Source organism: Eptesicus fuscus, chromosome 9, assembly GCF_027574615.1.
Source record: "Eptesicus fuscus isolate TK198812 chromosome 9, DD_ASM_mEF_20220401, whole genome shotgun sequence".
In the NCBI taxonomy this organism is placed as follows: domain Eukaryota; kingdom Metazoa; phylum Chordata; class Mammalia; order Chiroptera; family Vespertilionidae; genus Eptesicus; species Eptesicus fuscus.
Window position 1 is genome coordinate 25362776 of NC_072481.1, and position 16041 is coordinate 25378816.

The window sequence follows — 16041 nt, forward strand, 5'->3', positions numbered from 1 at the left end:
CTAGGAAACCTTGCTCTCTGTGGCTGTAGCCATCTTGGTTTGGGTTAATTTGCATACTCGCTCTGATTGGATGGTAGGCGTGGCTTGTGGGTGTGTCAGAGGTATGGTCAATTTGCATATTTGTCTATTATTAGATAGTACTAGAGGCCCTGTGCACGAAATTCGTGCACGGCGGGGAGGAGGGTAGCGGGGGGTGTTGTCCCTCAGCCCAGCCTGCAGTCTCTCCAATCTGGGACCCCTCAAGGGACCTTCATTTTTTCCTTCAAGAGTGTGGTGGAAAAACCCTAGATTACCTTCTTGGATTCTTATAACCCAAATTACCAAGAACACTGCAATTGGTGGTCTACAGGGAGCTTAGCCAATGAGTTGTCAGAAAAGGTATTTACTCTCAAAATGGTTTGGCTCAGTGGATAGACCGTGGGCCTGCAGACTGAAGGGTCCCAGGTTTGATTCCTGTTAAGGGCATGTACCTTGGTTGGAGGCATATCCCCAGTGGGGAGTGTGCAGGAGGCAGCTAATGGATGTTTCTCTCTCATTGATATTTCTGACTGTCTATCCCTCTCCCCTCTTCTCTGTAAAAAAAAAAAAAAATCAATAAAAATTTTTAAAAAAAGTTGTATCCTCTGCAGCTCATGCAGCCCCTGGGTTGTGTCCACTGGGCTAGGGGCGTGTCCCTGCCACCCAGTGGTGGCTACCGGGGTCTCCGCACACCCCAGAGGCCAGCAGCCATCCCCCTGTGGAGAGCGCTAGGCTGGGGGCGTGGACACAATCTGCCACTTGGTGCTGGAGCTTGGAAAGCCTCTGGGGCGGGACGGGAACATCCCCGTCTCCAAATGCCCCAAGGCCAGCAGCCAGCCCCACCATGGGCCCCAGGCTCGAGGCTTGCAGGGACCCTGGGCAGCACGCAGCGGTGGCCGCCAGGGTCTCGGCAAACCCAGGAGGCCAGCGGCAGCCTCCTCAGCAAACCCAGGAGGCCAGCGGCAAACCCAGGAGGCCAGCGGCAAATCCTGGGCGCCTGGCTGGGGCGTGCCCCAAACCGCTTGCAAAGGCTCCTGCACAAAGCGGGAGTTTGGGGCCACGCTCCCAGCCAGGCGCTCAGGCTCGGGGCTTGCAGGGACCCCGGGCAGCACACAGCAGTGGCCGCCAGGGTCTTGGCACACCCCAGAGGCCAGCAGCAGCCCCCGGTCCTGGGCGCCTGGCTGGGGGCGTGGCCCCAAACCGCCGCTTTGTGCAGGAGCCTTTGCAAGCCGCTGGGGGCAGGGCGGAACATCCCCGAGTCGCTATAGCGTCTCGGGGATGTTCCCGCCCACCAGGTTGCTTGATGCCTACACCCATAGGCTCTGAGTGGCCAGGGGGCGTTCTGGGACCCCTGCCGCTCAGGACCTAAGCACGGGCCTACAGGCTAGGAGTGGCCTGGGTCTGGAGGATGTTTCCTGGACCCAGGCCGCTCAGCGTCCGCATATGCAAATTAACCACTATCTTGTTCGCTCTGATTGGCTGTGGGCGTATCGGAGGTGCGGTCAATTTGCATGTTTCTCTATTATAAGGTAGGATTGATTTTTTTTACAGAGAGAGGAAGGGAGAGGGATAGAGAGTTAGAAACAGAGTTAGAAACATCAATCAGCTGCCTCCTGCACACCCCCTAATGGGGATGTGCCCGCAACCAAGGTACATGCCCTTGACCAGAATCGAACCTGGGAACCTTGAGTCCACAGGCCAATGCTCTATCCACTGAGCCAAATGGGTTAGGGCTCATAGTGACCTCTTAATTGCCATAGCCAATAGCCTAGTTTTGTCTTCCTCTTATTTGATTTCTCTGTAGCATTTTCATACTGTTGATTGACTTGCTAGTCCTTAAAGCTTTCTCTCACATTGGCTTCTAAGACACTGCTTTTTACTGAATTACCTCTTTCCTCTTATGCATGCCCTTTACCTGCCTCTTTCACTGGCTTTTCTTCCTCTGTCTGACTCTGTGTTGATGTTCCCCAGGGTCCTAACCTTGGCCATTTCCTTGTTTTGTTCTCTGTTTTCTGATTGGCAGTCTCGTTTGGTTGCATGGAATGCAAGGAAGCACAAGTAGAAAAGGATGCAGGGCGATCTCACAGAATCTGATGTCTAACTGCATCTGGGCTTTATGAAAACTAAACATTATCGGACAGCTCCTGTCCCTTTTTCTTTTTATGAGGCCTTGTAAGCTCTCATTTTAATTTTTTTTCTGTATGTCTCCTACATTTATTTCTTTGCATTTCTCCCATTACTTGTGTTCCTCAAGGGTGATGCAAACCCCTGCAGCTACATGATTCTGAGGACACAAACAGGAACGCCTGATTGGCAGGGGTTTTCTTTTCCTCCATGGGTCAGGTCCCATCTATAGTTCAGTAATTAGGGGAGATGATTACATAAGTCACACATGGCTCCTTAGGGCCACTTGTTTGATGGCATGCAGGTGAGGGTGATTTTCAAGCTGCAAGTTATGGATGAGGAAGTGATGATAGAGCCCTTTCCTGAATTCTTCCCTAAACCAAGGACCTGCCTATTCCCAGACCTATCCTTTATTCCACATATCCCAGATTGCTAATAGTTTTACTCATATACCTAGCTGTCCAAGTTGGGAACCTAGAAGCATGCTATATTCCATCTTGCCAATCGTCTCTCCCTCTCACCAACTCCAGTCAGTCATGTCCAACTCAGAAAGAGTTGCACTGACTTCTCTTCTCCATCCTTATTAACCTCTGCTCTAGTCCAGGGCTCTTCATCTCTTGCCTTAACCACTATTAGTTTCCTAATAAAGTTTTCTATAATAATGGTTATGATAACAGTAGTGGTTTATTGAGTGTTTACTGTAAATCAAACATTCTGTACTAAATCCTTTACATGGATTATTATATCATTTAATCCTCCAGTGACCTTTAAATTTTTTTTCAATTACATTGACATTCAATATTATATTAGTTTTGATCCTTCAGTAACCTTGTGCTGTAGATTCTATTAATACTCCCATTTTAGGTTAAGTAGCCTGTATAAGGTCACACCACTAGAAGGAGGCAGAAGTGAAATTTTAGAACTTGGGCCTTTGTAGTACTGGCATTGGCTTCTTCCTACTTTTCCAGGTTTCTAGCATCATATTTCTCTTGTACCTTAAGCTCTTGCCAAACTATGTGCCATGCTATTTTATGACTCTGTATCTTTGCGCATGCTGCTCCCTCTGTGTGGAATACCTTCCCAACTCTGTTCTGCCTGGATAAAACCAGCTAACACCTCCTTAATATTTTCTTGACTCTCCCATATGGAATTGACTACGCTTTGTGCCCTTCCCTGTACTCCTTATGTACTTCTGTTACAGCGCCTACAGCATTTATCTTTCTGCTAGATTATAACTTGAAGGCAAATACTGTGTCTTACTTTTTCAGCGTGAGGACAAAAAGGAAGGGGAGGGAAAAACTGATGTTCTCCTCTAATCCTTTCAGTGTGTGTACCAGTTGCCTCTTGTTTGATGACATGTAATTCTGTCATGATGTAGAGCCCTTTACAACTGGTTCCAATCTGTTCAGCTTCATTTCCAGGCATTCTCCCCCGTGTAGCCTGTGCTGTAGCTACACGAGACAGCCCACTGCTCCCTGAACACTGTGTACTTTCACACCTCTTTGCTTATCCACTTTTCTCCCGCTAGAATGCATGTCCCAGCTCCCTCTGCCTGACTTTTACCCACTTACCCGTCAAGGTTCAGGTCCATTATCACCTTCCTGAGATTCTGACCTTCATCCCTTGGACTAAATTAATTGCAACTTCATTTCTATTTCATATCACTTTGAAGATGTGTGTTCACACATTGATCTCCTCTGCTAGAGTGCTCATTGAGGGATAGACTATTGTGCTACTTTCTCTACCAAGCACTGCACCAGGGACATAGAAGTATCCAATAAAGATTTGTTGCCTTGAATAAATAATATTTTGATAGTTTTATAGCTTACATGGCACAATCTTATCTGACTTGATCCTTGTAATAACCCTGAAAGAGGTAAAAGTATTTTCTTTTTTCAATTTTCACAACTAAGGAAAGTGAAAATTAGGATGAAGTGACTTCCCAAGATTATACAGCTAGTGACTGGATGGAGCTAAAGATCACTCATGAGTCTTCTGACCAAAATTACTGCTTCTTTCCACTGAATATGCTCCCAACTTGCCCTGTGTTCATACCTCATCTTTGACACCTGGAAGAACTGAATTTATCCTGCCTCAAGCTTATCCCCCTAAACTCTGTAGTTGACTACAAATGCTCTAGTTCCCTGCTATTCATCTGTAGCCCATGTTGCCTGTTGGACCTCTCCTTTGCCTCAGTGCTGTGTGATGACAGGAGGCCCAGGGAGAGAGAAGCTAGACAAACACATCCTAACATTGTTAGAAATTGGAGACCAGCCAGAGCTTTACTTAAATCCCTGGCTACCTGTCATCTCTTCTCAGACTTCCACCCTTAGGTTCCAACAGCATGTTCTCATTTTAGATGTTTCAGAGGGAGAGTCACTGCTAATCAGAATCATTGTTCCCATGCTGGAGTTCTTTGCACTTTGGGCTGAGAATTAGGGATCGAGATTTGTTTTTTATAACTCAAGCATTCTTTGCTTTATTCCCCAAGTACACCCAGGTGAATGTTGCCATTGGCAAGCAGGCTGATATAAGATCAAAAGAACCCAGCCTCTCAAGTTCTAGATTTAGTCAACCTAAGATCTTTTGGATTCCCAAATATCCTTTTGTTCTGGAATAAGCAAATTTTATCTTTATATTTGAGAACACTATCTGTCCAATCTTAAAAGAGATTTACTAAGTATGTAAGCATCTGAAATATAGCAAGAACCTCATTTAGAGAACCAGCAAAAAGAAAAATCTGGAGTTTTAGGCTATTTTTAAAAGATCCTTGCCATATAACTAGGTCCTGGTAGCTGATAAAGTATATCACCACAAAGAAAACTTCAAGAAAGGATGAGAGGATGTGACGGAACTGAGAGCATGAGCTCCTAAGATGGAGGAGAAATGCTTTCTGTGGTCAGTTTCTGTTGACTTCAGAGAAAGGCTAATATTTAATCTAGCAGATGGAATAGTTTGTTCCATTTTTACTCATGTATGCAATCTGGAAGCCACTGGCCTTCCTGGAATTTTAGTTAAGAATTCCAGATAAACCAGCAAAGGTTTTGAACTCTATTTTTTACTGTTTTCAGTTTTTCTCTGAGGCTCTCTAATTGAACACAGGGTAGTAGTAGACAGCCACTCTCTCCGGTGCAGCCTCTGTTGTAGCCACATGAGACAGCTCACTGCTCCCTAAACACAGTGTGTACTTTCACACCTCTTTGCTTATTTTTATCTGTGGGAAAGGTCGGAAGGAGACGAGCAGGGAGTTTACTTTAAGAGACTGACAAAGTAGTGTTGGTTAGACACTGAGAAAGGAATGTTGCTTTTGTTGCCCAAGTGCGACCATATGGTGGTGGTCTGTGGCTATCTCTGCCTGGACCTGAGTTTTCAGATCTTGATTTCCCTCTAAGTGCATCTAACCCCCACTAACGGTTTTCGGCCTGCATCTGGGCTTGGAGTCAGTTCCCTGTATCCAAGTGCCTGTCTGTTAAGGAAAGCTACCCATTGTGAATTTTTAGTCATCCTCGGGGGATCTTGGTTAATTAATCAGACTTTGCTGGTACCACTGTTAGGTCTCTCAAAACAGAGTGAGGGTAGAATTCTTATCTGCAAAGAGCCTTATACTTTGTTCCTCTCTCAGTCTACTTACCCCAGCAGGGATTCCAGCCTCCCTTCGTACTCCCTGCATTTGAGCACCGTTCTTTCCCGAGTGAAAAGTATAAGTCAACTGTCATCTGTATTTTTTAGCATTAGGCTTTTTCTTGAGAATAAATTTGGCTACTGAATCAATATGGAATTTCCCTCTTATAGTTTAGAAATATGTAAATTCAGAAAGCCATAAGTTACCAGGCTCACTTTCACTTTTCCTGTATCCTTTTTAATAAGTGTAGATGAGAGTTAATAACATACTCTCCTCTTTTAAACTTTCTCCTCTGAAAGAAAAATAAATAAAAATAAAACTTTCTCCTCTGACCTATTTGCTGCTGCTGTTGTTCTTCAACATAGTTTGGATCAAGAAAATTGAGCTGCTTGTGTTTTCTTTTAACAGTCTTAGAGCAAGCATGTCAAACTCAAAGGCTAACACGGGCCAAATAAGATTTAAGTTTATGTGGGCTGCAAAAAACCAAAAGCTTCAATTTTCATAGAAGCGTAGGTTTATTTCGATAGAGACATGCTGAATACAAAGGGCTGAAATAAATGAGTAACTGTTAACATAAAATAATAGAACATTTTAATAAAAATTAATATTTTTTCTTGAACATTAACTTACCAGACACCGAATAACTGCACAAATTAATAAGCGTAATGCAAATAAACCTATTTTTCTTGTTCTCCGAAAGCAAAATATTTCCTGTTGTGCACACCAAACAAGTCAGTCCAAGACTAATGACGTGGCAATCGGCTGCTAAAATATTCGCTGCTAGTATTAGTGGAGAGAAATGGTGCGCCTGTGCGTAAGGTACTTAAAGGAAATGAATGCAACACGATTGTAGTAATCAGTCATTAGTGAACGTTGTAGTTTGTTATTAATAATTATGTATAACAGGAAATTGTAAAAATTAAGTTATGAAATTTTTATTAAAATGTTTCTTACATACCATTATATTGGCTGGGTCGCAAAAATATTCATTGTGGGCCTTGAGTTTGACATGCTTGGTCTTAGAGATAAACTTTTCTAGATCAGGTTTTCTGCAGATATCAAAGAATACTACATGATAATCCTTGGTTCTTTGGGGCGGGGGTCAGTCCTTTTATAATTTAACTAGAGGTCCGGCGCATAAAATTCATGTGTGGATACAGTCCCTAGGCCTGGCCTGCGATCAGGGCCATCTTCCCCAGCTGCCCCCCCCCCACCCTCACCCCCCCCTAATTCCCCCGTTCGCCATCAGGTGATCGGAGCCTGCTGGCTGGGGGGAGGAACTGAGAGGTCAGCCGTTCCACCCACCCCCGCTGCGGGTTGCCCTCTGTGTGGGGTGACTGGTGGGGCAGGAGCCTTGGCCTGGCGCCACCTGCTTCCCCCGCCACCCACCCCCGGTTCCCAGTTCACCATTGGGCGATTGGAGCCTGCCGGCCAGGGAAAGGGACCAAGAGGTGGTCAGTGCACCTCAGTGACTGGTCAGGCGGTCGTTCTGCCATTTGGGTCAATTTGCATACTACCCTGTTATTATATAGGATAATGTTACTAACATGTCATTTCTGCCCTTCAAGTCTCATGGGAGCCTTGTGAAGGGAAAGAGCACTGAACTCAGAGTCAGGAGACAGTGGTCTGACACTTCCCAGCGAAATTATATTAACTTCTCTGGGCAACACTTTTCCCATCTGTAAACTGAGAGTGTTAGAGTTAAGTAATCTTTAAAGTCCCTTTGGGCTCAGATTCTGATTCCAAGCACTTAAGTGCAATTTATTGCCTTTGCTAAAAAGCCACTCAGAAATTGGGGGAAGCTGTTTCTCTTTACTTAACTTCAAGCCAATCTTTAAAAAAATTGGAGGGCAGAGCTTTCCTTGGCTTATTACTGCATTGGGGGGTGGGGGTGGGGGGCGGTGAGGAGGATTGACCTGGGTTAGGATGGACTTGGTCTCTCAAAATTCATTAATTTTTCAAGATAGCTTTTTTGAGATTTAATTCACATATACAATTCACCCATTTAAAGTGTATAATTCAGTGGCTTTTAGTGTATTATCAGAGTTGTATAACCATCATCACAATAAATTTTAGAACATTTTTATCATCCCAGAAAGAAGCACTGAATCCTGTAGTCATTACCCCTAACCCCTCTATATCCTCCCATAACCCCAGGCAACCATGATCTACTTTCTGAATATAGATTTGTCTATTCTAGATATCTCGTATAAATGGAATTATACAATATGTGGTCTGTTTCTTTGTTCCACTGGCTTCTTTCACTTAGCATATGTTTGTTTGTGCTTTTTACCAAAATATAGGAAATTTTTATTATATGTCAAACACTGTACTGAGCATTCTAGGGACAATATTTCTTAAAAATCTTCAGAGCAATTTTGAATACATAGGTTTTATGATCACAACTTTATTTTTTATTTATTTTTATTTTAAAAAATTTCTTTATTGATTAAGGTATCACATATTTGTCCTCATCCCCCCATTCCCATCCCACACCCCTCCCCACTCATGCCTCCACCCCCCTGTTGTCCTTAACCACTGGTTAGTCTCATATGCATGCACACAAGTCCTTTGGTTGATCTCTCCCCTATATCCCCACCCTCCCCTACCCTCCCTCTGAGGCCCGACAGTCTGATCCATGCCTCCTTGTTTCTGGGTCTGTTCTTGTTCATCAGTCTATGTTGTTCATTATTTCCCCTAGATGAGTGAGATCATGTGCTACTAGAAATACACTTATAAGAACTGAAAATGAGACAAGCAATAATGGTTATGCTGAAAGGCAAATGAATCAGTCTGTAGTGAGTTTCTTTTTGGGCCATCAGTTCTTTTGGGACCCAATTTCAATGTCAAACAGTTCCTTATATACACATGTCAGCAATGATATTTCAGTTCTGGATGGTGGACAAATGGTGGTAATGCAGGTCCGACCCTCTCTGGTTTGGTCCTGGGCAACCTGCAGTGATGCACAGCTGCTGACTGCTAGTATGGCAAGGCGACATCAGCATCTTCCATCTCTGGACTGCTTCTCTTCTGTCTTCATGACTGGAGTAGTCCTGTCAATTCCTCTCTGTTGCTGGAATCCACATGGTCTCGGAGTTGTTTTCTGAAAATATACAAACATATTCTCGACCAAAAGTCAATACAGGAATATTTTCTATAAATTTGACTTGGGATCCTTTTTCATTTTTTGCCCAAATGATTTTCCTCTGGCTTGTTTTGACACCATAGCATATGTTTTCAAGGTTCATCCATGTTATACCATATATCAGTACTTATTGCTGAATAACATTCCATTGTATGGATGTACCACATTTAGCTTACCCATTTATGAATTGATAGATATTTGGGTTATTTTGGCTACTATGAACAATGGATGCTGCTCTGAACATTCATTCATGTACAAGTTTTTTTTCTGGACATGTTTTCAGTTCCCTTAGGTATGCACCTGGGAGTGGAATTACTATATCATATGGTAACCTGTGTTTAGCCTTTTGAGGAACTGTCAGCCTGTTTTCCAAACAGCTACACCATTTTACATTCCCACCAGCAGTATATATGAAGGTTCCAGTTTCTCTAGATCTCCATCAAACAAACAGTTATCTGTGTTTTTTTTTAAAAATATTTTTATTGATTTCAGAGAGGAAGGGAGAGGGAGAGAAAGATAGAAGCATCAATGATGAGAGAGAAGCATTGATCGGCTGCCTCCTGAACGCCCCACACTGGGGACTGAACATGCAACCTGGGCATGTGCCCTGACTGGGAATCGAACCATGAACTTCTGGTTCATAGGTCGATGCTCGACCACTTAGCCACGCTGGCTGGGTTGTTTTTTAAAAATTATTGTAGCCATCCTAGTGGGTGTGAAGTAAGTATCTCACTGTAGTTTTGATTTTCATTTTTCTTATGGCTAATGATATTGAGCATCTTTTCATGAGTTTAATGATATTGAGCATTTTTTCATGTGTTCGTTAGCCATTCATATATATTCTTGAGAGGCAGTCACTAATTTTGCCAGTGATTTTCACAGGGAGTACCAATAGTCAAGGACCTGGATAGTTGAAGTTTTCCACTCATTTGTTGACAGAATAGCATTATTGTTTGTTGGAGACATACATATTGACGATTCCTCAGCACTCTTGGCTTTATGGCTGCCTCTAAAACTTTTATGCTTAGTTCACTGGACTTTTTCTTAAGATATTTGTGGAAAACTTTAGAGTCAGCCTAGTATTTGCAGAAGAGGTAAAAACTTTAGAATGGGGCAGACCTAGACTTGACCTGCCTGGCCATTTACTAGCAGTATGACCTTGGGATATTAATTGAGCCCTCCAAATCCCATCTCTGCATTTGAAAAATTTCTGACATAGAAGAATGAGTAAATGTTAGCTAGTTCTTTATCTTCTCTTGGCAGAGCTGTGACCAATATGCTTCAGAAACAGACTGTTGTCCTCTGTTCTTGAAAATTCTCCGGAAACATAAACATTAGAACAGCTCACCCCAATCGCCTTTTCTATTACCTCTGTCTGTCTCTCTCTCTGTTTCTTTTCATAGTTTTTGTATTAAAATCAGAGAAAGACTGAGAGATATAATAAGCTAGTTTTCCACTAAGTTTCTTATAAGGTTGTTGAATTTTGCTATTTACAGACATAAAACATAACTGGAATTTTGAGGCCTTCATGTGAAATTAACTTCACATTTCAAAGTGTCTCCTTTTTCTTTTCAGTACTCTGTGGTATTTAGTGTCCTACCTATAACACGATCTCACTTGGTCCTCAACCCTACTATAATTCATTTAAATAATTATTCAGTGCCCATTTCCAATTTTTATACGCTGTGTTCAAGTGTTATCTATCAAAGTAAATCCTTCACTGTTGTCTCTTTTCTTCTTAAAATTTAATACCAAGTATTTAATATTTTCTGATTTATTATTTTAACCTATCGTTCCTTTGTAATCTGATTTCCATTCCACCACTCTTTAGAAAAGTATTATCACAGAACACTCTTATTTATAGGAAAATTAATAAAAACCTTTCTTAGTCCTCATCCTCCTTGTTCTGCAGCACAAGATACTGGTGATCACCCTTCCTTGATTATACTTCCTTGTTGTGTTTTTTTTTCCCTACCTCTTTCACCCCTCCAGCCCATTCTTGATTGCTTTCCCATCTCTGCCTTCTAATTTTGGCTATTCCCTCAGGCTCAGTCCTTAGCACTCTGCTCTTTTTTTCTTGCCCCTAACCCAGAAAGCCCAACATTTCCCATATCTCTCGCCTAGCACCTCTATGCATATGACTTCTAAACTGAAATTCTCAGCTGACCCAAATTGAATTCTGGTATTTCCAGCTGCTTCAAGAACCATTTCCATTTGTAGCTCCTTTGTTGCCATTTTTAATTCAATGTATTTAAACCTTTATTGCTGAAAGTATTACATATGTCCCTTTTTCCCCCCATTGACCTCTCCCACCCCGCCCCTGCCCCTCACCCCAGGCCTTCACCACCCTATTGTCTGTATTTAAAATTGAATTTCTCAAATCCATTCCCTTTCCAACTCTCATGACTGCTTATTTCTGTTAGTGAGGCACTGTGGTTGTTCCAGTTGCAAAGTTTGAAATCTTGGACCTGTTTGAGGGAGAGGTCTTGAAATCTTGGAGCCACTGGTGTGCTTGGAACCAGCTTACATGGACTCACAAGAGCCAAATGTTAAATTTTGTGAGCTTGTTGCTAAGCATAGCCATTATTAAAAATTAAATTATATAAACTTACAGTTAAATACATTCTACTTAAAATAAAGGTAGTAAATACTCAAAACTCATTACTTCATAATTATTTTACTACATGTTATTAGTGTCTATGCTCTTGAGGTTAATTATGTAAATTGTATCTCTGTGATGAAAGTACTATATAATGGTGTGCTACTGTACTTTTCCTCCCGACATCACACTTAGTGATAAATTATCAGCTTGAAATTGGTCATGGTAGGAGTATTTACACCCTGGAAACCAACAAATGCAGTAAGTCTGAGCTGGATGTATTGTTTTGTTCATTGTCTAGACTTAAGTGATGGAAAAAAATGTAAATGTTGCAGATTAAACTAAAAAATGTGTCATGTCTATAGCGAGTACCTTGTAAATAGCACAGAAATTGAAGAAATGTCTTTTAGTATTTGAAAGCTATTATGCAGTCATCATGAACCATTTCCTTCATTTGGGTAATCTGCCTGCCACCTTATTCCTTAACACACACACACAAACATGCATACCTGGCATATTTCCACCTCTGTACCTTGTCTTACATGTTTTCCCCATCTTCTATCAAAACATTTTGTAATTTTTCAAGTCCTTTCTCTTTCAGGAAGTCGTCTTACCAGAGATTTCCAGGGTTTATCTTTTCTGATTCCGTTTCTATTTTGAATGCTAGATATTACAATGGGAAAGGACTGTAGTTCAGTTTTTGACACAGATGTAGAAATCTCAATATCCTAGTCTCTGCTTGAAAAATTCCAGCGACTAGAAATTTACTGCTTCTGAAACTAATCCTTTTTATTGTTGTCTAGAAAATTATTTATTTCATGTTGAAAATGAATCCTCTTCCTTGTAATTCCTACTACTCTTCTGATTCTGTGATGTGAGTGTCACTCAGTGAAGTTATCACTAGACTTGGAATCAGAAGACCTGCCACTTGCCAGAACTATGTGACCTTAACATCACAGAGCCTCAGTTTCTCCTGTAGAATGTGGATCATAAACAAACCTCACAGGGCAGTAATTTGGATTTAGTAAATAAAGGAGATTATGGCTGATTATAAAGCATAGTAGTTCATGGCAAAGCCTAAAATTCGAAAAGACCAAGCAGGCCAGCTTTCCACTTGTGACATTGGGCAGGTTATTGACCTCTCTGTGCCTCATTTCCTCATGTGTAAAATAGGATAATAATGAAACCTGCCTTATAGATGTGAGGGATAGAGGAGATAACGTGAAGAATTTTGCACAGTATTTGACTTTAACCATACATTTTTTCCAAAGTGAGATTTGTTTTTCCATAGTTTCTGTTGTAAAATTGAAATTGTTTTTCCCCAAAGGGAAATAATTCTCAAATTCACTATTAGAAATACTTGGTAAGAGAGGGGTTACATTAGATGTGCACCTATGAAGCGCTGGTACCTAGCATTTTAGTTTTCTTTGTAGCACTCTCTGGAAGCCTCTTCTAATTCTGGCTGGACTCATCTGACCAGCATTGGCCATTGTATCACTTTTTTGTGTTTTTTTTTTTAAATCCTCACCCGAGGATATTTTTCCATTGATTTTTAGAGAGAGTAGAAGGGAGGGGGAGAGACATAGAGAGAGAAACATCGATGTGAGAAAGACACAATGATTGGTTGCCTCCTGCACATGCCCAGACCAGGGTTAGGGATTGAGCCTGCAGCTGAGGCATGTGCTCTTTGACCAGAATCAAACTCGGGACCCTTTAGTCCATAGGCTGACGATCTATCCACTGAGCTAAACTGGCTAGGCAGTACACATTTTGATCCATAATAATTCCTGAGGTGTTTCAGGATGATTAAGACTCCCTATCTCCTTGTCCAAACTTTTAGAATATTGTTCAGGGTTGGCTAGAGGGTGTCATAAATCTGGCTTCAAGTTTAAAAACACACTTCTGGTAAGTGTTCATGTGTTGTATTCCAACCTGAAAATTCCTGAATTTTATTATTGTTTCCAGCTTCAAATTTTTAAATTTGTCTTTACAGAAATTCTTGTGTAGATAATAAAATAATTTAAGATTAAATAAAAAGCAGTCTTGTTTTACTCTCTTGCACAGGTCCGCAAGCACATCAATGATCTTTATGAAGATCTACGGGATGGCCATAACCTGATCTCTCTGCTGGAGGTCCTCTCAGGCATCAAACTGGTGAGCTTCTCTCTCCTAATGAGTGACCTCACAGGTGTGGTCCATAAATGACGTATTGGTCCATCTTGCTGAGTGGTAGGGCAGTGGCCATCACTGCTTGCTCTGTTATGTGGGAGGAAGAAGTAGAAGAGATTATTGGTGGACTTTATGTCTAACTCAGACTTACAGTTTACATATGATGTGTTTTTATCTTAATTCAAATATTCTCACTTATTGATAGGTCCAGGTATTGGTTATATTCATTTCATAACTGCTTATTTTCTCCTTGTTTTTTTTTAATCCACTTATAGACACTAGTAGTATTTTAAGAATAGGAGGTTCACATTTAAAGGTTTTTAAATAAGGTATAGTTTTCTTCCTAGAGTTTTATTTCTAGTCTATATGGAGTCTTTCCTATTTATTGTGAATTGTTTTATTTTCTGTTTTCAGCTCAGGTTCTAAGTTTACATTTAAAAGCCCAAGTGTTTTTTGTTGTTGTTTGTTTTCAGTTCACCTCCCTTCTGTGATACACTGAGTCTCACAGGTGTGGAGAAATGCTGAGGTTGATGTCTGAGCACAGCCCTGGAGACAGTATATTCGGGCTCCTTGGACAATGAACTATGCCTGCCTCCTCCTAGAATGTTTAAACATTGCTTATGGGAAACACCTACACATCTGAGGGCAAATCTCATGGGAGCCTCTTGGCTTGTCAGATGATAGTCTTACACTTGCTTCGTTTGCAGGATCAAAAAAAACTCAATTTCCATAGATTTGAGCCACATGGAAGCAGATGATCCTTTGCAGTTTCTGTTCTATCTCTAGCATCACAGACGATATAGTTTTCATTGAGAACAGTCTAGGGTTGAATACTGGAAACATCTGCGAGGAAGGAGAACTGAGGAGAGGTGCACAGCTTGAGTCGTCTGGGAAATTCAGCCCACCCACTGCCATTGGTGATTCTTAGTCATTGTTGTGTTTTGAGTACAGAATTTGGCACATTAGATTTTACTCCCTAAGTAATACTGAGCTTTTTCTAGGATTGGGTTTGGATTCCCTTAGGCCCTGTGTTTTGTTTTGTTTTTAATCTTTATTGTTGAAAATATTACGTTTTTAAAATCTTGATTGTTGAAAGTATTACATCTTTCCCCCATTAACCTCTTCCATCCTGCTCCTGTCTGTCCCCCTCCCCACAGGCCCTCACCACCCCATTGTCTGTGTCCACGGGTTATGCATATGTGCATACAAGTTCATTGGTTGATCTCTTCTCACCCACCCTCCCCTGCCTTCCCTCTGAATGGCTCTGTGTTTTGGTTTCACATCTTTTTTGCCTTGCAGTAGAATTAATTTTATAATTTTTAATGGCCTACAATTGACAGATGCTCTTATCAACATGGCCCTCACAAGGTGAATTCTAGTTCTTCTCTGGCCCTCATTTATAAGTCTCACATATATTCAGAATTTCACCTTCACTGAGCTGGACTTTACTCTTCAGTGCTCACCAAGTTATATTTTGTGCAATTTGCCCAGTTCTTTGATGAACTTGCAGTGAACTTATAGTGGAAAGTGACATTTTTGGTGACATTGCTTACAAAACAGGTTAAAACCACTTCAATGTAATTTTCCTAACCTTTGAAAACCTACAAGTGTTTATGGAGATATTCAGAGGATATCATTTTATCATTGAAAATAATCCAAATATCTCTTTCATGGTTATTCACATTATTTCTTTCTCCATTGATTCATAAATCAGAGAGGGTGGGTGGCTATGGAGGATTGAAGATGTGTTTCAACATGAGACATGCTCAATAAAACCATCTGTTCTGGTCTTGCATCTTTTTGGGTGTGGGAGGGTATTTTCATCCTTTTTGTTTAATGTTGCATTCATTTCCTTTTCATTTTTGTATTGTGCATTTTCTGTTACTCTGTCATGTCGTTGCCTTGGTTGGTGGCCAAAGGAGCCAGCAGGGCTGAAGACCCTCCGTCTGGTGAGCATGCCCTCCTGGCGCCATGCAAACAGCGAGGAGCAGGAGGAGGAAGATGATGATGATGTAGTAGGTCCTCCCAGCGATGCCAACATCCCAGCTGGCATTGCAGGGCCGTCAGAGAGTCTGAGGTTCTCCAGGTCTCCAGTTACCAGGATCTTCCTCACTATCCACCTGGGAATTTGGGTCCCAAAGAATGTGGTTAAAACGAAGTATGTCCCTGGCACTGTTAGATGATCCTGAAGTGGGAATTATTTTGCTTATCTGAGAACGGTTGGCACAGAAAGAATAATGGTGTTGGAGGTGTCAAGTTCCTTTGAGACCTGGAGACCCTTAGCTTTCTTGTGGCCTTGCTGTGTTGCCTGAGTCCAGATTGCAAAACTGTGGAAAGTTTAATTGATAGCATGGCAGTTAGTTG

At 41.6% G+C, this 16041-nt stretch overlaps 1 protein-coding gene across 1 annotated transcript in view; it reads left to right on the forward strand.

The window, feature by feature from the left end:
* The window catches only part of MACF1 (microtubule actin crosslinking factor 1), a 239421-nt gene that overhangs the window by 20580 nt on the left and 202800 nt on the right, over positions 1-16041 (forward strand). Inside the window, exon 3 of the mRNA XM_054721590.1 lies at positions 13573-13662. Within this exon, the coding sequence (XP_054577565.1) occupies positions 13573-13662 (90 nt within the window). The remainder of the gene's footprint in view (positions 1-13572; positions 13663-16041) is intronic.